At 36.4% G+C, this 24,075-nt stretch overlaps 1 protein-coding gene across 1 annotated transcript in view; it reads left to right on the forward strand.

Moving 5' to 3' along the window:
* The window catches only part of CNTNAP2 (contactin associated protein 2), a 1,042,550-nt gene that overhangs the window by 328,547 nt on the left and 689,928 nt on the right, over positions 1-24,075 (forward strand). The window contains exon 2 of the mRNA XM_056484872.1: positions 2,294-2,404. Coding sequence (XP_056340847.1) covers positions 2,294-2,404 — 111 coding nt within the window. The remainder of the gene's footprint in view (positions 1-2,293; positions 2,405-24,075) is intronic.

Here is a 24,075-nt window from a genome sequence, read left to right on the forward strand (position 1 = left end):
GTCACACCGTGACAAGTAGCCTCCCATTATATTGGTAATAAGTCAAATTGCATAAGCTGAACACATTTTTTGTAACTAAGTTTTTATAATCCCAATTATAAAAATTTATAATTTTCAAGAAGATGCAGGTTTTTCCTCCCACTCCAGTTTGAAGCTATGGGTGGCAGAAAATGGTATAAAGCTAACAATTTCCTTTACAAAATATATTTAAAAACCCTCAGGAAACAGAACAAAGGTACATGTTCATTCTTAGCTTTCATTACTCATGAGAACATGTTTTTTTCCCTTAAGGGTAAATATCATGTAATATAAGCATATGAAAGTTATTTAAAGAGATTTTGTTATGTATTTGTTCAAAATTCTGATTGTGTGTTGCTCTGCTTTTAAATGTTTCATTCCGTTTTTACCTAGACAACAGGATTAATGGCAAATGCCTTCAAGTCTCTAGCTAAGTAATGCTAAAAAAGAAATGGCAGCACAAGCAGTTTGCAAGCTGAAAAGTTATTATGATCGATAGAGAATAAACTGATAGATAAAGAAATGCTTCAGAAAAACTTTGTCAAGTAGTTCTACGTTTGTATGATTATGGCACTAAAAACTGGCATTTCTATTCTTAGCTCTAACCTTGCACCTCTCTGACTGAAATAAAAGCAACCTGGCACCCAGGATCTGAAAGCACAGGCCTTTCCTCTGTGCCATATCCCTGCTCCCAGGCAGAGGTGTGAGCAGCCCCAGTGTGCTGCTGAGGAGCTGTGGGGCGAGCTGCAGGCTGCTCACCAAATGTGCTGCTCTGCTGCAGCCAAAGCAGAGGGAGGAAATCGATCTTTCTGGTTTGTGGTATAAACAATAATGTTTCAAACCATATATCTTCCCTTGTCAAAATTCCATCGTTAAATACTGAGGTAGTGAACTTCAAAGTCATTGGAACTATCCTTTAGTTCAGTCCAAAGCAGCTGCCCTTTACTCTTGCTTATGCTTGTGTGGATTTTTTTCCCCCTAATGTTTGTTAACTTGGAGATTTGTAAAGGACACCTATTTTCTTTGTTAAATGTCAAAATGCTGATTCCTGAATGAATATTCTTTAGTATTTCTGTACTTTGGTTTCTATTCCCATGAATTCCCATGAAAGTAATTTTATTTTTCACTACATGAGACTGCACATTTTAAGAGAATTATATATTACTTGATTCACTCAGAATCCTTTTTTTTCCCTCCTAAAGTTCTTCAGAATGTAGGATTAATTAGGTCTCCATGTGTGATCCAGTCTGACCAAACTTTTGTGTATGTTTATTAGCAATTGTACCAAAACCTAGGTCTTGTGTCTGAGCATTAAGTGCGATGCTTATGCATGTTTAGAGCTATTGTGGACCACCTATGCTTTCTAGATACATAAATTGAGGGTATTTCCATTTACAGCAGAGACTGTGATGTAAATGAGTAATTTAAGCTGCATATTTCTCCCATCTGGTGAAAAACCTACAAAAGCTCCACAAAAAGCAGTACATTAATTAAGTACTTGAAAAATACTAAGCCAGTTCTCTTCATTCTAATTTATATCATACAAAAGAAGATTCGTTTTGCAGGTTTTCTTCATTGGGAGGGCTAAGATTTACTTTTTTTTTTTTTCCATTTTAGATGCTAATACCAAGTTAGTCTTCTTTATAATGGCCTAAAATGGAAGTGAAATACTTGAATTATAGAGATTAGTTAGCATATTTTTTTTTCAGTGAAACTGTTGTATCTGATAATTCCTAGGCATTCATAAATGTTCCCTAATTAATTTTCCTTTTTTTTTTTTGTTTTAATATTAGATTTATCAGCACTCGTGTTACAGAAATGAAAATGTGTAAATCTGTATCTTATCTACTTCTTAGAAATCTGTCATGATAATACTTTTTATTAGCACTAGCTTTTTGTGGAACCAAAAACATCCCACATATATCAGGGTAGGCTTTTTTCTTCAGCTGCTGTATCCCTAAGGAGGGTGATGGCTTGTGGTTAGATATTACCATTACCTTATTTTGTCAATGGTTGAAATCTTTATTTTCTCATGTCAGTGGGGGAGGGAGGGGGAGGAGGGTCGTGGGTTTTCTTGTGGTTTTTTGAAATGAATTTTTGTTTGCTTTGTTCGTTTGTGTTTGTAGGAGTTGTTTGTTGAAAAGCTGTGATGTAGCTACATGCATTCCATAACAACGATGAGTTATCACCCAGAGTGGGAAAAAAAAGACACACTGTCACTTAATATATATGAATAATTAAGTGAATAAAGTGAATCTGTTTTCTTGTGTTTCAGAAAAGTGTGATGAACCTCTGATCTCAGCGTTACCCCATTCCTCCTTCAGCAGTTCATCATCCATGACAAGCAGCTATGTGCCAGGGTATGCCAAGTTAAACAAGCGAGGAGGTAAGGGGCATTCTCAACCTTAATGTCTGGAAATTTCAAAAAGTGATGAATGATATTTTTAATGTGAAAATGTGTTTTATGTGGAATACTATTGCTTACGCTTGTTTGAACAGACTGTTTTTATGAACTGAATTAATTCCTCTTTCCTTGTATGGGGCAGTAATTTCTCTCCAGGGAGAAGGGCTCTACCAGTAACATGTAGCAGCATGGTTGACATGGCTGATGTTGATGGACTCATACAGAACAGCTACATAAATGACTTCACAGAAAAGGGTATACCTGTCTTTGCTGGGTAAATGAGCACTTGCAAGGCCATGGTTGGAGCAAAAATGAATAGCTTCGATTTGTTGATGTGACTTGTTCCCACCTCAGCAATGACTGCTGTCATTCAGGTGTTTTTCTATCAACACAGAGACTTTGGCTTTTGCAGATATATCTGTAATGTAACAAGTATCTGTAATATTTCTTTGTTCGGATGTAACAAAGCTGCCTCAGATTCAGTGGTTGGAAGAATAGGTGCATAAATTTGATGGCCTACCTGGTTTAATGATAATGGGGCACCATCCCCTGTCCATAAACAGGGTGAGTAGTGCTGGCAGCACTGCCAGCCCTGCCAGCTGTCTGGAGGTCTTCATGTAGGAAGGGATGAGCTGGGTCTAATGTGAAGCCAGGAACCATAATCTGCAAGTGGGGGAGAATATGGGGTGAGTCAAGGCATAGATATTCCTATGATGTGGCTCAGGTAGTACCTGGAAGCTGAAATGTGACCCCCAGGCTCACTGGCTGGGTGAGTGGGTTTTCCACTGGGTAATGCAATTATGGCCTGTTGGTACCCTCGGAGCCCTGGCACTGATCTTGGTTTATTGTCTGCAACTTCTCTGTATATTTGTGCTTTACAGGTGTAGAATTCTTGTTCTTTGATCTCTTTATTTCCTTCTTTGTTTTTTTATTTTTTTTCCTTTGCTCTCTAAAATCAACTTTAGCCAGGCCCCGGAGTTACTTTCTTTTAATGACTAGCAATTGAAGTAGTGAGTTACTTAAAGTCCACCTTCTTCTGATGTCAACCTGTGCCTATACATTTAATATTTCTGCTGTCATCCCATGATTGTGGTCCTTTACCCTACATTTTAATACAGAGACAGTTTATTCTCTGCAGAATAGGCATGATAGGAACAGAAATATATCAAAATAACTTAAATGTAAAACAGGTTATGTTATTGGTTATGTTACTGGTTGTTAAAGAATTCCTATTGCAACTAAGTGAGCTAAACAGAAGACTGGCCTAGAGAAATATAATTGATGAACTCTAGTGCTACAGGCCTGCAGATCTGATGCAAAGCCTGTGGCCAGACAGGAGCATTGGCAATTTCTTTGTCTGGGGCTACAGACTAGCAGATAACGTGGTTTGTTGCTTCTGAATGAGAATAGATGTTTTATGCTGGTCGCAGGCTTTTATTTCAGTGCTCCATGTATTTTGTTACATGCCTTTTGCAGTTCTCAGAATTTCTGTTGCAGTGTGTTGGACTGTGTGCTTTGGTACGCTGTCAGGTCCCTTCAGCTGTGTCTTGAAATAGATGAAAGGAGATGAAAGGAGTGGTGCTTCAGCCCTAAAACTCTGCTTATTGTTCAGGTTGAATTCTGTTGTATGACTAGAGTTATGTCCATTTCTGTTCTATTCCCTGTTCTAAGTTTAAAAAAGAGTACCAGAACCACTTTAATAAAATACAACTTAGCATCAGCTTGGTTGCTTTTAGATGATTATTTCTCCTTTTACTTCATAAGACTATTTATTCTGTTCTAAGTGAAAGGCAGATTGACATTTGGAATTTAATTTTTTTTCTTTTAATTATGTTCACCCTTCCCTTTCTTATCCTTATAATCTCTACAGTGCAGTTTCTTTTAATGATATTTCTTTATCAATATGGATCAGTGTTGTCATTAATCAAACACTGGCTTTATTTCCTCATTGGGAATTTAGTTGCACCTCTTTGTTAAATAGCAGTTTCATCTCTTTGTTTATATAGCAGCTTTGCTAGATTGCTGTTATTCATCTCTTAGTATCTATGAAGCATAGCACAAATACCTTTCAAAACTGAGGTTCTATATACATGAATAAATATAATTTTCCTAATCCTAGTGGCAGTAAAAGTACTGCAGAACTCAGGAGTGCGTTTAACACAGGAACCCATCTCTCTGTGTTTATGCTCCTGCTTCTGTAAGTGATGGAAAATACCACAGTTTTAATACTGAGCTATTTTACAACTTCATAGAATTACTGATATTGCTAATCAAACCAGTAATAAGTGAATTCATTTTTTTTTCTCTCCAAGGAGTCATTATCAGCTAATAGATTCCCAAATCAAATGTGCTATTTAAACCACACTGTGCTCAAGTCATTAAATGGAAAGACTCCCCCTCCTCTAGCCCCAGACCCTTTAAATTAAAGAAATGCACATTTGAAAATTCTACTCTCCAACCCAATTATTTTTCTTTCCTGTTTTCATGGCACTTCACTCTAGACTGGCAAAACACTTTATTTGAATAGATAGTATATTTTATTGCATTGACTAAGACACTGATTCACTGGGCAGCCACATCATATTATCTAGAAGGTTGAAGTTGTCACTACAGTTGTTTCAGTTTCCTGCTATAAATGTTGCAATTGGAAGGATGCACACCCAAAAGAATTTAATATTTTCAGCAGTTTTTGAGAGGCTTCGAAAGGGGAAACATCCATTAATTTACTCTCATGTTTGATAACAATTCATTTACACTATAACTAGTGATTTAGGCAAATAGAATTAAATCTTTGTGGAATGGCAGTGATCTGGTATATGTTGATATATATGCAGGGTGGGTTTCTGTGTCAGTTTCTGAAAATATTTTTCATTTTCCACATCTGTCTACTTAGACCCCTGTAAGCCTTCAACAACTTATGGGTTAGTATGCATACTTATGTCAAAGGAAATGAATATTTGATGGATAGAAATTTGATTAGAAATGTTAACCTCCCCAAATCAATTTACTTGGTGGTCCTTCTGCATTGCCCCTTGTTCCTGTTCTCAACCTTATTTCTTGTTAAACAAGGAGAAGTATCCTGGGGGGTTATTGGGGGAGGGGGAGGTGAAAAAGATGAAAATTTTCACTTTTCTCTGGGTGTGAAAATTTTCATTACAGGAAAAATTGCTGGTTGTAGAAACAAATATTTAGTGCTTACCTACAGGTCTGTCAGTGTCTTGCAAATTCATACCAACACATATTAAAATTTCCATATTTCCACAATTCCCATATCAGTGAGTAAGAATCTTTGATTTATATGATCATTACAACTGTGAGTCTCTACTTCCTTTATCACAAAGAGCCAAAAACTTGGGCATACAATATAGTCTGCATTTTATACTAGCTCTGCCATTCATGGACCCCAAAAGCCTGTCTCATGTGTCCTCTCCTTCTTCTGCCTTCTTGGGCACTTTTAATCATAGCAGCTGATAAAAACAACCAAAAAACTTTGATTTTATTGTCGTAGAAAGAATAGGGAACAAGAAGGCTCCAGAAAATGTAAAAAAATTTGTTGTTTTTCTTTGTGAACAACTATACTACTACTAGATATACTACTACTTACCAGCAAGTTTAACTAGAGTTAATGCTGGACAAAGGAAGTGCTGAAATCCCCATCAGGCCTGCAAAGAAAACAGGGTGAGGATCCTTTGAAATTCAGCTGTGACAAAACTTCTATGGAGAGAGAAGGATGCATTGAATTTGGCAGTGAATGTAGGTTGGCAGAGGTGGTGTGGTGACTCCTCTATTATGTTAAAGGCTTATAAGCAAAGACTTGTACTTAAAAATTTAAACAGTACTGAATTAGCAACTGTTCAGACAAAGCTAGATGTAGTCAGTTTCTACCCTTTTGGTAGAAGGGAATATTTAATTTTAAACAACTGTGTCTTAATACTTTACTATATCATAGTGTTTAACATATTTTTCATTTTAATTTTAAAGTTATTTGTGTGCTGTTTAGTGCTAGCATAACAAAGGTACAGATAATTTTTTAAATGTCTGTAACTTATGTGAGGGAAAAAAGCACCACACAAAGAGAAGTGTTAATGGCTTCTCTTTTTTTTGTGTCTGTCACTATTACTTTTATCTATATATATGCAAAAATTGTGAAATCTTTCAGTGCTAATAAATCCCAAAACTTTTTGCTTTGGATGGACTTATTAAGAAAAATAATTTTGAGTTTTCTGTCAATTATTAGCTCAGATTCTCCTCCTGTGTAAACTATACAGTTCCAAGTATATTAAATGATGCAATTTAATATATATATATTGGAGAATATGAGGATGCATTATCTTTGAAAAAAAAAAATTTTGTTTTCTAAAATGACTAATACTGGAGTCAACACAATTAGCACATATATATGTGCCATTCAGTCATTGAGAGATCAAATTTTAACTGGAATCTAGTCAGTAGACTATCTAAAAGATTGCAGTTCCTTCCCTTTTTGTAATACCTCTTTTCCCACAGAATTCTATTGCTGCCACCTTAGTAGCTAAAGTGGCATCAGAGAAAAGGAGAGCTTTCAGTAAGTTCTCTCTGCAGCTTTTTAGAATCTATCCTCATTAACTTTTTCATATGTGATGTCAAGGTGATAAGGTCTAACATCTTATGACCTGCCATCAATAGGATCAATGGACTGCATCACATCACGAGAAGGATTCTTAGCACACTTTTGACATAATGCATTATCAATCTCCTTTTCATGGTCCCCAAGCTATTAGACCCTATACTTCTCACTAGTAGGAGAATTAATGCTGCCTGTCATCCATCTCATACCATTTTAATTTAGGGAAGAAATTCTACATTATTTCAACATAATGTAATGTTATATAATATAATTGGAAGCAGCTTGAAACTGAGTAGAGTCTTAGACCTTCAGAAGTAATCCCAGTAGACAGTAAAAATATGAAGGTCATAATGAATTTTTGGATATGTGGAAATTATCATTTGCACAATGGAATAAAAAGAGGAAACTTGGCACCCAGGGGTTGGTTCTCTTTTAAGTCCAGTATTAGCAGGGAATCTGATGCTACCAATGAAATTGATAGCATAATATGAAAGGAAGTTTCTGTAGAGCAGCTGATGTTCAAAAAACAGTCCTAGCACCACTGTGTAGCTTGTATCTAAGCTTTCAGGTTACCTTTTAATCAGTGTGCTGACCTTGGCCTGTTATCAGAGTTATTAATGTGACTATAAAAGAAGCATCAAAAATTTTAAGTGTTGGCATAGGTGTAATTGTCACAGGGTTTTTCTTCTCAGTGGAGTTTTAAATTCTGCCTTCTGTGTGGAAGATGCATGAATTTATCTATAATGGGATATGATTCTTTTATTCCCCAGACATTTCCAGTAAGTAAATCAGATCTATGGCAATAATTCTACTAAAAAATGTGAAGGTGTTTGTTAGATCCTTGCCTTTGAAGGATTCTAGGGACACCCAGCCTAGGCCTTTTTTACTTTCACTTTTAAAATCTCCAATACTATAATGAATATCACTACTTCTCCAATTGTCTATTGCTATTGTATAATGGAATATAGGAAGGATTTTATGTAGTTTTCCTTTCAGCAAAGTGAATGTGGAAGGGGTAGTTACCATCAACCTGGATTGTATGAGCAGTCTGGGCTTGTACTTTCACAGGACTTGTCAGGAATTCAGTTTGGGAATGCATCTTAAAGTAAGGATGTCCCTCTAGACTAACATTTGTCCAAATGAACAGTATGGAGTTAGCACACACACTGTGGTTCATCACCTTGAATACTTCAATCTCATTGTGTTGACAAGGACATCTTTGAGCTGACTAAGGATACCTTATACAATACAACTTGTATTTTGATTAAAACCCTCTTAGGAAAAAAGTTATTCAATTCACTGTCCAGGTTACAGTATATATTGTCTTTTGTAAGTTGACATGACCCTGACAGTAGTGTACAGAGTAGCATAAAAGAACTGTTAAAATCATGAGAGAGTAGTATCATCCACTTAGCTTTTGTATGTCTATAAGAGAGCTCTTGCTGAGCTAAATCACTAAAATACAGTTGCCCTTTAGAACGTAAATAAACTGCAGTTCTCTTTCTGTAAATATGTGCTTTAGATAAACACAAGTTTTACAGTCCACTTCAGTATGTTTGCTGAAACCATCTCATGAACAGTGTAGATCAAACTAGGGTTTCAGAAGTCAGGACAAATTGATAGCCCTTATTTATTAAATCCACTTAAATCTATTTTAAAATGTGGAAAGTTACTTATGGTTGAAAAAGAGAAGCCTTTACTGGTTGACTTTATTAATAGACCCCAAAAAACATGTTTGTGTGTGACATAGCATTATTTGTGTTGCACACAGTATAAACAGTATTTCTGGAATGCTTTAGAGAGAATACAAGCAACTGATGTTTTGTACTGGGGGAGTTCTTTGTGTTCTTTGAGGACTTTTTTTTTTTTTTTTATTCATTTCAAGACATGGCTCCTTTAGGAGCTCTGTTACCTGTGAAAGTAACTGAAAACCTTTACATTTTATTAGTAATATGTGCTTTTGATATTACTCATAATAAATTTTTTGTGTAGCGCTAACTTCAGTCTCTAGGCTTGTTTTTGTTTTAAAATACATAAAGAACATGGGTTCAGCTCATTTTTTGCATAAAAAAAAAAGGTGTGAAATTTCATGTCTTTATCTGCCTCACATCCTCCCATATAATCAGTTTTTTTAATTCTCCACCTTCAAAATCAATAGCTATGTACCCACTTTGGTTTGTAATGTAACCCACAGCCCACCTCAGCTCTGTAAACACTTATATCCCCCTTTAGAAGGCAACTGTGATGGCCACTTTGTTGACCTCAGAAGTTGTTTTCTGTGCTTCAGCGATCTGGCCTAATGAAATATTTTTCATAAATACCTATTAGTTGTAGAAGGAGTTCTTAAAGAGACAAATGAAAATATTTGCACTAGCTCATTCCTCTGAAAAAAATATTCAAACATTCATTGCAAGTGGATAGTGAATTTTGTGAAGGTGAAGGAAAAAGATGATGATGTTTTCTTTCCTCATGAAGAGGAAAGAAAAGTGCCAGTGTTTATCCAGGAGAGCACTGAAAAAATAAGTTTAGAAAGGAAAGACATCGCCCTTTTAATTCAAAACACAACCCAAGAAACAAAGTCTGTAGAGATGAAGCTCAAATAATTGCATTTAAAAAAAGCATTGTTAGCTTATGTTAATTTACCATAGCTTGATGAATACAGAAAGCATGACTATTTTTTCCAGTTCAGAACTAATTTGTTAATTAAAGTTTTCAGAATACCTAATTGGCTTAGTTCATACATGTATAGATGGAGAGGAGGAAAAAAATAACACTGTGCTCTCCAACTTTATAAATTTTTTTCTTACAGCAATCATTTGCAGAGGAAGCAGTTCTGATCCCAGCTAGAGATATAAGGCAAATGGGCAGCTTTCTCAGGCAAAAGGTGATGCCTGGAGAGGCTGACCTGGAATAGAGACTAGACAGAGAAAAATGAATTAATAGGTATTTATTGAAAGGATACACCTTGGGCAGTGCAAGAGCCTGGCCAGGGCTACACCCAAATCAAATCCAAGATGGATCCTGGTCACGAGTTCTTGCACTTTTCTAAGTTTTGGTTCCTGCACATATTGGAGTCAATTATCCAGCCACAGCCCCAGGCTATGAAGTAACAACTCCTGGGTTGCCCCCTTTCCCTCGCCATTGTTTGTGCTTTTTGGGCACCGGTTGTCCTTGATTCTCTATCTAGAAATGGATTGTTTTGTCTATGTACCCTGTGAAGAGAACTTACTAACACCTAAGATGAAATTTCAGAATTATATACCAAGCATATGAAAAATATGAAAACTAAAACCCAAGGCACCACAGGGACAGGGACAACCTGAGCAGCTAGCTTTTTTCAGACAAAATTCAGCTTAGTTCATTAATTGTTTCTCATGCTAACAGGCAACTGGGTTTGGCAGGAAGGCAGCTGTGCTGGTGGCAGAAAGGAGGCAGTCCCACAGAGAGCCAGACTGGATCCATATATCACAGATATGCTTTTCCCATATCTTTAGGGTACCAGTGCAGTTCCGGCTGCTTAGCCCTAGAGTAGTCAAATTCTGCACTTTCAACTACTTTGAGAGTTTATTTTGATAGTTTCTCAAACAGCATTGGGACATTAAGTAAATAGTTAAGACATCTCTTTTGGTGTTTTAACTGGCTTCATCTTGAAAACTCAGACCTGATGAGCTCTCCTGCTCTGCTCAGAATACTGCCATGGTTTAAGCCGAGTTGGAAATTAAACCTGGAAATGACGTTTTGGGGAGACCTTATAGCAACCTTCCAGTACCTGAAGGGAGCCTACAAGAAATGCAGAGAGGGGCCTTTTACAAGAGCATGCAGTGACAGAACAAAGGGGAAATGTTGCTAACTGAAAGGAAGTATGTTTATATTGCATATTAAGAAAAAATTCTTTACTGTGAAGGTGGTGAGGGAGTGGAACAGGTTGCCCAGAGAACTTGCAAATGCTCCATCCCTGGAAATGTGTAAGGCCGGGCTGGATGGAGCACTAAGCAGTGAAAGGTGTCCCTGCACATGACAGGAAGCTTGGGAACTCTATATGATCTTTAAGGTCCCTTCCAATTCAAACTATTCTATGATTCTATTTTAAAAACTGGCACACTACAGTTAAATTGTTGACTTAATATAAATGGAGATTTGTCTGAAAAATGCACAGTAATGACATGTTAGAGTTCTGCTAAATGCCCCTTGAGACCAATGCCTCACAAGGAACTTGTCTACACCAGAGTTGGCACACTGAACAAGCAAGTGGGAAAACTTCACGTTCCTCAGACACTGGGGCTACTTTATTTGCACAGAACAGTGGGAACATGCAGGATTAAAAAACAAACAAACAAAAAAAAAAAAAAAAAACCAAAAAAAAAACCAAAAAAAAAAAACCCCGCCAAAACCCAAAAATCTCAATATAGGAAAACTTGGCCAACCTCTTTTGACACGTCTGGTATACTTAAAAGCAGCAGAGACTGGGAGTTTAGATATCCTAGGCTTGGCTTTATCTACAGATATTTCAGACTTGCATACAGAGCTGTGTAAGTACAGAGCTCTGGAATTGAGGCAAAGATATGTGATGAGTGTACAGAAGATGCACTGTCAGCTTTTCCCAAGGTCAGTGCCTCCTGCCAGATGCTATGAGTGTTTCACCCTCTCCTGCACACAAAGCACAGGTTTTCCTCACACAGATGGGTGTAGTACAACTGATAGATTGCTGCTTTGAGCATTTGAGCCAGAGTATTGCCTTTCCCAAATAAGTCATAAACAAGCATAAATGCTGGTAGAAATGGGAGCTATTTGGCTACCATTATAACCTCCCACTACAGTTACATGCTGAAAGAGAGAAAAGAAATAATGTGATAAAATGAGGCTATTTGTTGCAGGATGGGAGAGTGCAGCTATTATTCATGTTTCAGCTCTCAAAATGAGATTATTCACAAGAAAATCTGAGATACACAGTTACAGACAGAACATTAATACTCGTTTTTCTGTATGCAAGTTTCTGCGTAAGTCACAAAAAGTATCTCTGGATCTGGAAGGGTCTGACAACATCTAGTCTCATGTCATAGATGTGCTGGTGGTTTCTCGTTGTTTTCTCTCACTTAGATGAAACTAATTTTTAACTCTTTTTGTGTAAAAATGGGCCTCATTTGAAGAAGTATATCAACTTTTACTGAACAAAATAGTTTTCTTAAGAAAGCTTCAGCTTTACACAGGCCTTCTACAGTGAAGTGGAAAGGGAAGGGATGAATGACAGTTCAGGGGTGTTGTATAGGTCTCCCTCAGAGATTTCTGAGCAAGAGAAAATCTTGGCTTTGAGTGAGAGAGAATAATTTTTCTTTATTAGGTTATCACTGTAGCTGAGATTTGAGAAAGCTCCACTAGACCTGCTGTTTATGAACAGAGAAGGCTGGTGGGAGATGTGGTGGTCAGAGGCCATCTGGGGTACAGTGACCATGGAATAGTAAACTCCACAATATTTGGTGAAACAAGAAGGGACATCAACAAAACTTCTACACTGGACTTCCAAAGGGCAGACTTTGGCTTATTCAAGAGATTGATTTGGAGAGTAATTTGGGAAACAGCTCTTAAAAACAAAGGTGTGCAGGAAGGATGGATATACTGCAAGAAAGAAATCTTGAAAGTGCAGGAGCAGGCTATTCATATGGACTGAAAGACGAGCTGACAGGGAAAGACAACTGGCCTGGATGGGTAGGGAGCTTTTGCAAAAGCTCAGGGAAACAAAGAGGGTGTATCACCTTTGGAAAAAGGGGTAGGCAACTCAAGAAGTGTTTAGGATGTTGTTAAGTCATGTAAAAAAATTAGAGAGGCGAAAGCTCAATTAGAACTTAACCTGGCCACTTCTATGAAGAATAATAGGAAATGTTTATATAAATCCACTGATACCAAAAGGAGGGGCAAAGAAAAGTTCCATTCTTTATTGGAAAAGGGGAATATATTTACCAGAGATGAAGAAAATGCTGAGGTACTTAACAGCTTTTTTGCCACAGTTTTCAATAATAAGAGATGTCATCCTCATTCTCACAACTTCTGAGCTGGTGAACGGAGATAGGGAACAGAATAATCCCCCTGTAATCCAGGAGGAAGTAGTTGGTAACCTTCTGAGCCACTTACAGGCTTGCAAGCCAATGGGACCAGATGGGATCCATCACCACGAGGGAGCTGCCACAAGAGCTCACTAAGCCACTGTCCATAACTTATCATGAGTCCTGGCTCACTGGGGAGATGGATGGCTGGACTAGACAATGGGACACCATCCATAAGGAGGATCTAGGAAGATACAGGCCTGTCAGCCTGACCTTGATGTCTGGCAAAGTTATGGGAGAGATCATCTTGAATGCAGGATCTACAGGATGACCTGATCCAGACAGCATGGATTTAGGATGGGCAGGTCCTGCCTGACCAACATGATCTCCACTTATGACAGGTGACCTGCTGGTGGATGTGGGGAGGGCTGTGGTGTTATCTACCTAGACTTCAGAGAGGCCTTTGTCACTGTCTCCCATGGCAAACTCCTGGAAAAGCTGCAGCCCACAGCTTGGACAGGAGCACTCTGTGCTGGGTTAAGAACTGACTGGATGGCTGGCCCCAGAGAGTGCTGGAGTTCAGCTAAGGACCAAGCAATGCTCAGAAAAAAAATATTAGTAGCAATTTATCCCTTTCCTCCTGCCATCTGCACTGGTTTTTGTCTTCTGAAATTATCATTTTTTTTAGCTCTGATATATAGTTTACATAAGAAAATATTGTTCTATATTGAACATCTTTGGGAGTTTGTCAGCCAGCTAAGAAAATTAATATCAACAATGAACTAATTTCTTTTCAGAGCCTTAAACTTCTCACTGCTTCTTGGACAGCTTTTTATTTCTTTTAGGACAGACTTAAATTCTTTATTACAAAATTTGTTTGAATGGTCAATTTTCCAAGTCATTCAATGTTAGATAAATTGTCTCTGCTGTGAATTGTGGTGCTGTATAATGTGATAAGCAATGGGGGAAAGGAATTAAAAGCTAGCTTGCTTGAAATCTGCTTTTTGAAAAGTTGTCTTTTAGATGTCTTTTCTTTTCAGTATTGACTACCATCAAATTTAGTATTCCTGCTGGGCTTTTAGAAACTCAGCTCCCAGTGGGATAATTTTGCTTTAGTTAAGAAAGTTGCCAGAAATTATTTGATTTATGTAAGGATCAAAGGGTCCTCTGGTATTTAAAATAGGTACTTGATCATGTCTATAATTACATAATATTTATAGATCAGGAATAAGTTATCTTATAGGTATCCTTGTCTTCCTTGTTTTTGCTAGTATAGACTGGATGATATGATGATGACTCAGTTTTGTAGGAATAATCAGGTGACATTGGGTAATGTAAAAAGATAAGTAAACAAGATTATTACTTAGTGAAACAGGGCAGTGTGCTTCTGCTGAGAAGGAAACCGTGGGTGCTGCATAGTGCTGTATTGAGATTACTTTAGCTGATATTCTGCTGAATGTAGAATATACTAGAAACTGGATGTTTCTTTTAATAAACAAGCCAAAATGTTTAATATGTACAGTGGGAGATGGCACTTGGACTGCTTTGCTTTCTTCAGTATCGAGAACTTGTCTGTTTCCTATGGTAGAGAATAAAATCCCCAACAAAAGCAAGTGATGGAATATTTGACTCGTACAGCAGCATCCTCTATAACACATTTTGAATACATTGAGGTGATTGCTTCTTATACATATTAGTTTCCAGGTGGAATTTTTATTTTTTTTCCGAGGATGGAGAGATGTTCTCTCTTTTATAATTGTGATTAACTAGTTTCTAAATTAGGCTAAAATGGTGCTCAGCTAAGAAGAAAGAGTTGAATGCTAAGTTTTAAAAATATCAGGTTTTGAGAGACCAGGGAACCTGTTAATTACGAGGCAATTAACAGATCTGAATGCATGTTATTTCTACCTTATGTTTTCCATGTAAATTATAAAGAAAAAAGACTGACACTCTCTCCATTGACATTAAGAACACAAAGGGATTTCTCTTCTAGACTTGCCTGGAAAATCATGAAATTTAGGGGCTAAGTTTTCTAATACACATTTACAAATCTATCTTATTATGAGCAACCTCTAATTATTATGACCAACCTCTAAAAGTTGTTTTAATAAACTTCTAGTTTCTAGGCAAAACCAAATTCTGCATATTATGCATGGAATATATGATAATAAGCACAGTGATGATGATGCTTTAGCTTTTTCCTTATCTTGAAACAGCAAATGATGTGTAAATCAGCCAAGGCAGCAACCATCACGTTGACCAGCAGAAGCTGTTCAGTGAGCCACGTCCAAAGTTATCTAGAAAGGAGTTTCATCCTTGGGAATCAAAGCAGAGACACCAGTAACTGGGTAGTAATTGGCAAAAAGTATTTTTGAACATTTCAGTTCTCAGGTTTCTATAAGACTTAAATTAATGAATTGTATTGAGACCTTCACAGGGAATGTTTTTCCTGCAGCTGGAGCAGAGGCTGGAGCACCTTGCTTATGAACAGATGGTAATGGGCACCCTTTGAGAAAAAGCTGCTAGTTTACCAGCTCACTAGGTGTGATATGGCAATTTCTGTGCTCTTATCTTGTTCCCTTACAGCTAGTCCCTCCATGAGTCTGGAGTCACAATGACAGGGTTTGCTGGGGAAATCTACAGGCTTATCCAATTTTATGGATGATTGCAACACTTTCAGCCTCTCAGACTCATCTACAAAGGCAAGGAAGTTTAAAAGAACAGGGGAAGTTGATGGCAAATAAGAAAAAAGACAGGAGTGACCTCAAAAGAAATTGATTTAACCTATTGGCATAGGTCCAGAGTTTACTGAAAAATAAAAGCTGGGATTATGAAGTAAAAAGTACAAACAAATTCTAAAGTTTGCAGAGATAAGGAAACAACACAAAATAATTCTTTGATTTGACAAGAGCGTTGGATGTTATCAAAATCATTCAACCATATCATTTCTAGTCACCTGAAAAGAGCTGTTCTCTTTTCTCTCCATCATCTCTTCCCTGAAAAGAGGTTTTCTCATTTTAAGACCTTTGTCAGTGGCCAGCTTTCCTTTTTCTTGTTTAGAAGGTTGCCACATTTTCAGCTGGTGGATAACAACAGAAATAGATTATCTCCATAGTCTAACATGCCTCATGAAACACAGCTGAAAGCTTAGCTATAAAAGTGCTTACAATTGTTTCAGACTTACCATATATCATATTACAAGCAAGTGAATTGAAGGCTGTAATCATGGCCTTTATCTTGAAAATTTGCCCTATGAACTTTAAAGAGGTCTAAATATTACAGCTAAGGAACTGGATGCTGCTGATCAGAGTGATAAAAAGCATTTTAAGATTTCAACTTCCTGTTAAGGTGCTAGAATGTATTACAGAAAGTAATTTAATTATGTACTTTATTATCTATAACAATTAGAATTTGACTGGTTTATTTCCAAATTTTTCAATTAAATATAGGCATCTTTTTTTCATAACACCAGAAGCTCATTGTTAGTATCTTGCAGAAAGCCTTTGCCCAGCAGAGGTGGTACTATGAAGTACTCTGCTTTCTTCTTGTCTATCAGACAAATGCTGTTAATTCCATCTTATGATACAGAAATCTGCAAAGACCATAATAGTGTCCCAAAAGATGCTGATAGCATAATTTTAAATATAACATTAATACTGGAAATATTATATAGGCTGCTTTTACAGATGTTTTTAAACTAACAGTACCAGGCAAAGAAAATATTTTTTAATGCATTGAATATGGAGTCTATAAAAGACTTAATTCAAAAAATTATGCCTAGGTTTAGTTTTGATGTTGATCAATAGTAGTAATATTAGTAATTATTGATAAAGTTTTAAATAATGAGTATATGCAACTTTCCAACAAAAGTATATTTAAAATATGATCCCATTTTCTTCTCCAGAAAGGAAAACTAAAGATTTTAAAGATGAAAAAATTGTGTTTTGGCAAATTGAATAGGAATGAGCTAAACTGTAGACGATTATATGAAATTGAAAAGATGAGAAAAGATAGATTTGTAAATGTATATTAGAAAACTTAGCCCCTAAATTTCATAATTTTCGAGGCAAGTCTAGAACAGAAATCCCTTTGTGTTCTTAATGTTAATGGAGAGAGTGTCAGTCTTTTTTCTTTATAATTTACATGGAAAACATAAGGTAGGAATAGCATGCATTCAGATCTGTTCAAACAAGGCTACATTGACATGCAGTGGCTACAGAGCCAATTCAGAAAACTGCTCTCAACAAATTAGGACACACTTTAATGTGTAGCTGTCACAGCACTGTCTGATTCAAATGGAAAGGATATGTTGCACTGTGGATAGTGAAGGAAGATTATGTAAAAAACAGGATCATTTGTGTTTGTTCCTAAAGGGACCCTCTGGCCAGAGAGTTTGTAAGTGTCTTTCCTAGATTTTATTAAGCTAATGTACCATGTCTGCATTTGATTTCTTTTTATTCCCAGAGGGATTATATTGTTCTTTTTAACTATGTTTGCTAGAAAGTATATAATGTGCTTCTACAATATAGAGTTGAGCATCTGAGCATCAAACTTTCCTTTGCCAGATAGATAGATAACACTATAAAATGAAGTTCAACAATTTATCTAAGAATTCTTTTGAAAGAAGAGCTCATGCCAAATAAGAGGAAAACTTCAAATGATAAAGCTAACCTTTTATAACAATTATCCCCCTATAAAAATAACGATTTTTAAGTGAAATTTTTTGGTCTCTGTTGGTGATTTGGTGCAGTCAATTAAAATCCTTGTAAGTGCCCAGAAATTCAGTTTAATAGTAAAATAAATTTTGGTTATGGGTGGGGATGTGGAAGGTGTATAAAGGTACTTACACTTTGTAGATACAAAAAAAATTTCCCTTTTCTGGATGAGGAGATCAAGGATTTCAGCTTTCTCTCAAAACTTGTTCCTATGGAAAGGATTCTTTTACAAGTCAGAAGATTTTAGCAGCCTGTTTGCATTTTATGCTATGTGGTAATTTAACTTTACCAAAAAGGACATGTTTAATCTATTGCAATACTGGTACCTTCCATGTAACAGCCATTTCCTTGACCTCAAATTCCATCAACAGTTATTCAAGGCTAATGGAAAATGACATTACATCAAAAAGAGAGAGATCACCAAGAAAAGTTTTAAAAGTTTGTAACTTTAAAAAGCTGATGGCTGTGGCAGAGGCATTGTTAAGTTAATGGCAGGGTGCAGTGATCACCAGCCTGACTAAAAAATATGTAATAAAAATTAATATGTTTTTGGAATTCTGGAATGTTCATGGAGATTTTGCAGTTGCTTGATTCCTGAGGCTTGTCACTTCGGAAACTCAGCTTTAGTGTTGAAGAAACTTGTCACTGCAGATCTGGCATGATAGAGTGCAGTACAATATGTTCTGACTGTAATCCTTCCGCAGATGAGTGTAGCTCCAGGGATGTTGACATGACACAAGCTACTGTTTTAGATCATTTTCCATGGTGTGTGGCAATGCTGGCCTTAAACAAGAATTTGTCAGGCAAAGTTGTACAAAGCAGGAGAAAATTGGTGGCAACTAAACTATTTCAGTTACTGTGGATTCAAGGAGTTTTATAATAAGAGCAAGGAATATTTAAATGTTGGCTGTGATCCAAACGTGCATTATGCCAGGAGAAATGTAACTGAGAACTTCAAATCTGTAAGTAAAGATGAGTAGTAACCTTAGACCTGGAGGAATGTTGTGTCCAGAATACTTCACATTGTTTTGTGATTAAGAATCAAGTATAATTTTCTTTTTTTTTTCTTCTGGATCTTTGACGAAGACTATTAAATCACAGTTATCTTGACTTTCAGAGTTTTAAGCAAGTTTGTGAACCCAACACTTTATCTTGCATGTTGCTGATCTCATTATCTGGTTCCACAAGATGCACTTGTGTCTCCTCTAAGGTCATTCTGAAGATACTGACACCACTCAATAAAATGAGCTGCAGACACAGTATTCAGAATTTTAGACCTTGTAACAGAATATTAATAAAGCTAGAAAAATGGTGATGCATCTGTTATAGGACAAGCTGAAACAGTTCTTATTTTTGTGACTCTAGTCTTTTTACATTGATGCAAGAAAATGACAGCCAAAGGAAGATGACATATTTTCTAGTCCCATTTCACTGACTTCATTGTGAAATTATTGGTAAATGTTTTGTGATAAACTTTGCTTTTAATATATTAGAATTTTTCTTCTTCAAATCCACAGCGTTAATCCATAACTTCCTTTACAAGACAAGAATTTGAAAGCTGATTGTCTCATTTTCTGCTCCTTTTGTTCCCATTTCTACTTTTTCTTCCAGAATGAATTTAAGAAATTCAAAGTATATTTCTCAGTCTCTGGGGGTTCATGGGGTTTTATGTGTATTTTTGGGGGTTTTGTGGGGCAATCCTATTACTTTTCAAAAATGCCTATTCAGAAAAAAATAATGGAGATTGTTGACCATAACCATCAGGCAGGAAAATATGAAAATTGGAGAAGTCCACTTCTATGGCAGTAAGATTTCCCAATATCAAGAATTTTAAAGAAATATAATATAAAGTGATATCATGAATAAGTAGAGGTCAATTTCAAACGGAAAATTAATGGATTATCCTGATGTAGATAATAGCAGCTAGAACTGGTTATGCAATACAGAGGACTTTTTTTCAAAGGCAAAATAAATAAGCAAGTGTGCAAAATCATGATAACTTATTACTGAGTTGTTTTCTAGGGCAGAAATATTACCTAGCTTAACAAATTTAGCAACAGAATTTCAGGAAAGATTCAGCCCCCTGTAGATTAGAGGTTCTTATTTAAGGAGAATAGGAAAGCTTTTAGGGAGTAGGGTCCTTCTTTTACAATCTTAATGATGTGAAATACCTTAGCCTGTGTAAGACTGTCAGATCATACCATATTTCCTTATTTATTTTCAAGGCTGAACAAGGTCTGGTCATTCAGTGTCTCCTCTCAGGATGAATGATCCAGCTCCCTGCCTTTGTGGTCTGAATTTAGAACAGCACATGAAAATTACAGCACCCAGCTGAATGGGAAAATGGTGTCTGGGGTAGGAAAACAAAAGCTGTGAAAACAAGAGACATCAGGAGGAGAAAAACAGAGGAAAGAGGTACCTCTCAGCTGATGCACACAAATACACACAGTCTGGGAAAGTAGAGCTGTCATTGAGACATTGTGTGTCAGGGTCCAAGGAGAAGGTGGTGAGGGTGACATTTTGGCAGGAATGTATTACGATCCACAAAATTAGGATAAGAAAGTGGGTGCTGTATTCTTTGAACAAATTGAAAAAAATCTCCAGATTGGATGCTTTAATTCTCATGCAAAACTTTAATCTCTGACATCTGCTGGAAGGGCACAGAGGGATGCAGCCAGCCCAGTTTTCTGGAGCATGTCATGAATAACTTCATGATATGTTATACATCTTGATAGATCAAATTAATATATGTTACAGACATAAATGTTTTCACTGGAGTAGCACTTGTGACAAATTTGCTTTGTAAAATCTATGGCAAATAAAACTTTTGTTCTCTAAATGATACTTTCCTTCTACTAATTAAAAAAAAAAACATTGCTGTAATAAAAAATAAAAGAGAAAAATAGTTGCTGTGACTTCATAAGAATTGGCTAGATCCTGTAACACTGATTTTTTGATGCTTAATTAGCATTGGCAAATCAGAAGCTAAATTAAGGGATAATTACAATTAGTAAGGGATAATAACAATTAGTAGCACATATTTTTTCTCTTTCGTTCTGTTCAAAAACCTGTATTTAAATCCATATTCTAACCATAATAGATAGAACATTTTATCTCATTTTATCTTCTTAAGCTATGTGGTTTTGCCTCTTTAAAACATTTTTATAGCACAATAATCATAGGATTCCATTTTTACAGATGTAGTGATTTAGCTACTTTTGTGCTTTAGAAGCTCTTGCTGCATACTTATTTCCTGTGCTTCTGCCTTAAGGAAAATCCCTCTGTCTTCAGTAGGAATCATATCCTACTGAAAACAGAAACTGAAAGCAGAGGAACACTAACTATTTATGATAAGTGTTTTTCTGCAATATAAAAGTGAATAAGAAGAGCATGGAAAAGCTGTCATGCAGTTGCATGGGTGTTCCTGGACAATTTATCTTGAGCTGTTTCCTTGTCCAGGCTCAGCAGATAGAAATTTCCTTAAAGACTATGAGTAAGACTTGCTTGTTTCAGCATGCAGGAAAAACCATGAGCTTTATTCAAGAAGAGATTGATGTAACTTCTGTAAGGTCAGAGCAGCAAGCTTTATGGGGATGGAGCCCTGGGTTGTGCATTTATGGTGAAGTAGGAGAAATTACTAGCTTTAGCAATACAGCATTCCTCATGAAGTTTCAGAATACTGTTTATTTTCTCAGTTGTCTGTGCAAGGCAAATGATGTGTTACAGCAGCTTGCTCACAAAGTAAAGCTATTTTTATCCTCAATTAGGTCTTGTCTGGGCACTGCTTCTGCCAAGTTAGATGATTTTTGTCTTGAATACTCTTTTTGTAGCTGTGGCTGCCAACTCCTGCTCTGTAAAACAAAATTACTTAGGTCCAATCTGCAGTCTCGCTGCTTGAGGTGGTGGGATTTTTTTTCCCTCCTTTTATTGGTGGAGTGGTATATTCAGTTAGTCAATGCAAAAGTTACTTTTTCTTCTCTGCAGTGTTGAGTCTTGACTGACAGTGTTGAAAAAAATGCATTCAGAACGAGCAGTTCAATCTGTAGCCTGAAGAGCTTAAAGAGTGAGGAAGCTGCCTAGAGATTAATTTCTGCCTAGGGAGCCATGTCATCCTGAGAGTGTGAGAGTGCACACGGAGGCAGGGGGAGAAGTGGGGATGATTTAGGACACCTGAAGTTAAATCCCTCTTTGGATCCTCCCCCAGACTATGTACGTTGAGCAATCTTACGGTAAAGCTAACATTTCCATATTCTCATCCCTTCTGTGGGTTAAAATTTTTTTAAAGAAGGGTTGAGGTGAGCATTTGGGTCTTTTATTATTGTTTAATTTTTTAAATGCTCTGCTGAATGAACTCTGAGTTCTCATTAATTTATACTGAATAAAAATCCTAGCAGAATTTCTTATCCTGATTAGTGTCTAAAATGTATCAGATTAGCTAATCCCATGAGGGTAAATTAAAATTTTATGTCACTGATAAAGCACTGATACTTTTATTAGTGTTATAACTTTTTATGCTGGCTTTTTTTCACCCCCTCATATCGTCTCATATGATTATAATGATTTTTGTATACAGTGCTATGTTTTGGCTCCAAGGAATATAAACTCGTTAGGGAATCCTCATTGTTTATTAGTAGTTTACCACAGACTTCAGGCAAATTGCTGCCCTAAAAAGTTGAATTCTACTGTAGTATAGTTCTATCTTGAAATGAACATATTATTTTGCAAATTAAAATAAAGAAGAAAATTGTTCCTATGATGTTGTTGCAACTCTGCATATGATATCAATAAATATTTTGCTATTAGAAAAATAAAAGGCATAATATGAGCTTTCATCACCAAAATGGATGCAGTACAGAGTAATTTTTAAAAATAGAATATATTTTCTTAATGGAGAGAAAGGATAAGGATTTCGGTACTGCTTGCAGTAGATGCATTAATGAAAAATATAATTATCTTCTAACTTTGCTAAAACAGAAAATGCCACACATGCCTTGAACTAGCAGTATATTAGATTTCAAAAGTCTCAATGTTTCTCAAAATCTCTCAATATTTCACAATTTTGTGCTCCTGCTTGTTGAAAGAAAGTCAGAAGAATTAAGCATGTGTAGTAGGACAGATTGAGCAGTAGTGGTAGCTCATAGTCATTAAGCACTGGTGCTGTCAGACTCCTGTGATCTCTTGAGCAAGGTATGATTTGCAGAATCACTAGGAAACAGTGTCTAATCAAGGAGGCAGATAGGGAAGAGTCATGTCTTTTTCTCAGGATTGGGTCAATACCACATTGACACAAATAAGAGGATAGTATATCTCCCTCTAACTGTTAATTTTCTAGGCAATTTGCATACGGAAAAGACTCACAAAACTATTTCTGGCTATTCAGAAAATTTCAGTTCCAATGGCTCATTTAATATTTTTTTTACTGTCAATAATTTTGTTCTTCATTATGAAAATTCATTAGTTTCACTCTTAGTTTTTTTGTGGAAAATTATCAAAATGCACTGTCATTTTACCACTCAAGAAAGAAAGAATATTTCAGACTGCTTTATTAACCATTTTGATCTTTGAGAAATCATCATCATTTCGGTTGAGACCAGTTTCTCATAAATTCCTGTGAAATGGGAATTCAAGTTTGAAATTTTGAGCAGATGGAAAAGTGTATAGAGGAAATACAAGTTTAGCCTGGGTAGGAAACACTAGGGAAGTCTTCGATCTGAATATATTCCTGAATGTTTTTTTTTTTCCCTTGCCAGTCTCCAAAGAATATTATAAAAACCAAGCAAACTAAAAACCCCAAACCACAACCACAGCAGTACGAACATCAAGTTGGTAGAAATGTAAAAAGAATAACGGAGGGAAAAGTGTGCAGATTTCAGACTCTGTAGCAGTCCAGGAGCTGAGCCCACATGGGTGTTGCCATCAGTAGCAGCCAGCAATGGTTGGCAATCATTAAGGGAGCTGGACTTCAGAAATACTTTATTTAATGTCATGAGCCAGCTAATTTTTTTTTCTATTTGCTGGGACTCTTTAAGAGCCTGAAAGAGTTGGAGAGAGTACACCATGAGCAGGGCACTTCAAGGGATATTTTTTTTGTCAGAGAAACAGACCAGCTTTGCAGTTAAAAAACATAGATGGAAAAGAGATAGTGAGAAGAATGAAATATTCATGTGGTTTCTGTTTGTTCACAGTGGGCATTTCACTAGTATTGTTTGTACATCACTAGAACACTAGTGATATATATATATAGTATATATATGTTCCCTGCACGATCTCACACAGCAGGTCTCTGTAAGACTG

The sequence above is a fragment of the Oenanthe melanoleuca genome, chromosome 2 (assembly GCF_029582105.1).
Source record: "Oenanthe melanoleuca isolate GR-GAL-2019-014 chromosome 2, OMel1.0, whole genome shotgun sequence".
In the NCBI taxonomy this organism is placed as follows: Eukaryota; Metazoa; Chordata; class Aves; order Passeriformes; family Muscicapidae; genus Oenanthe; species Oenanthe melanoleuca.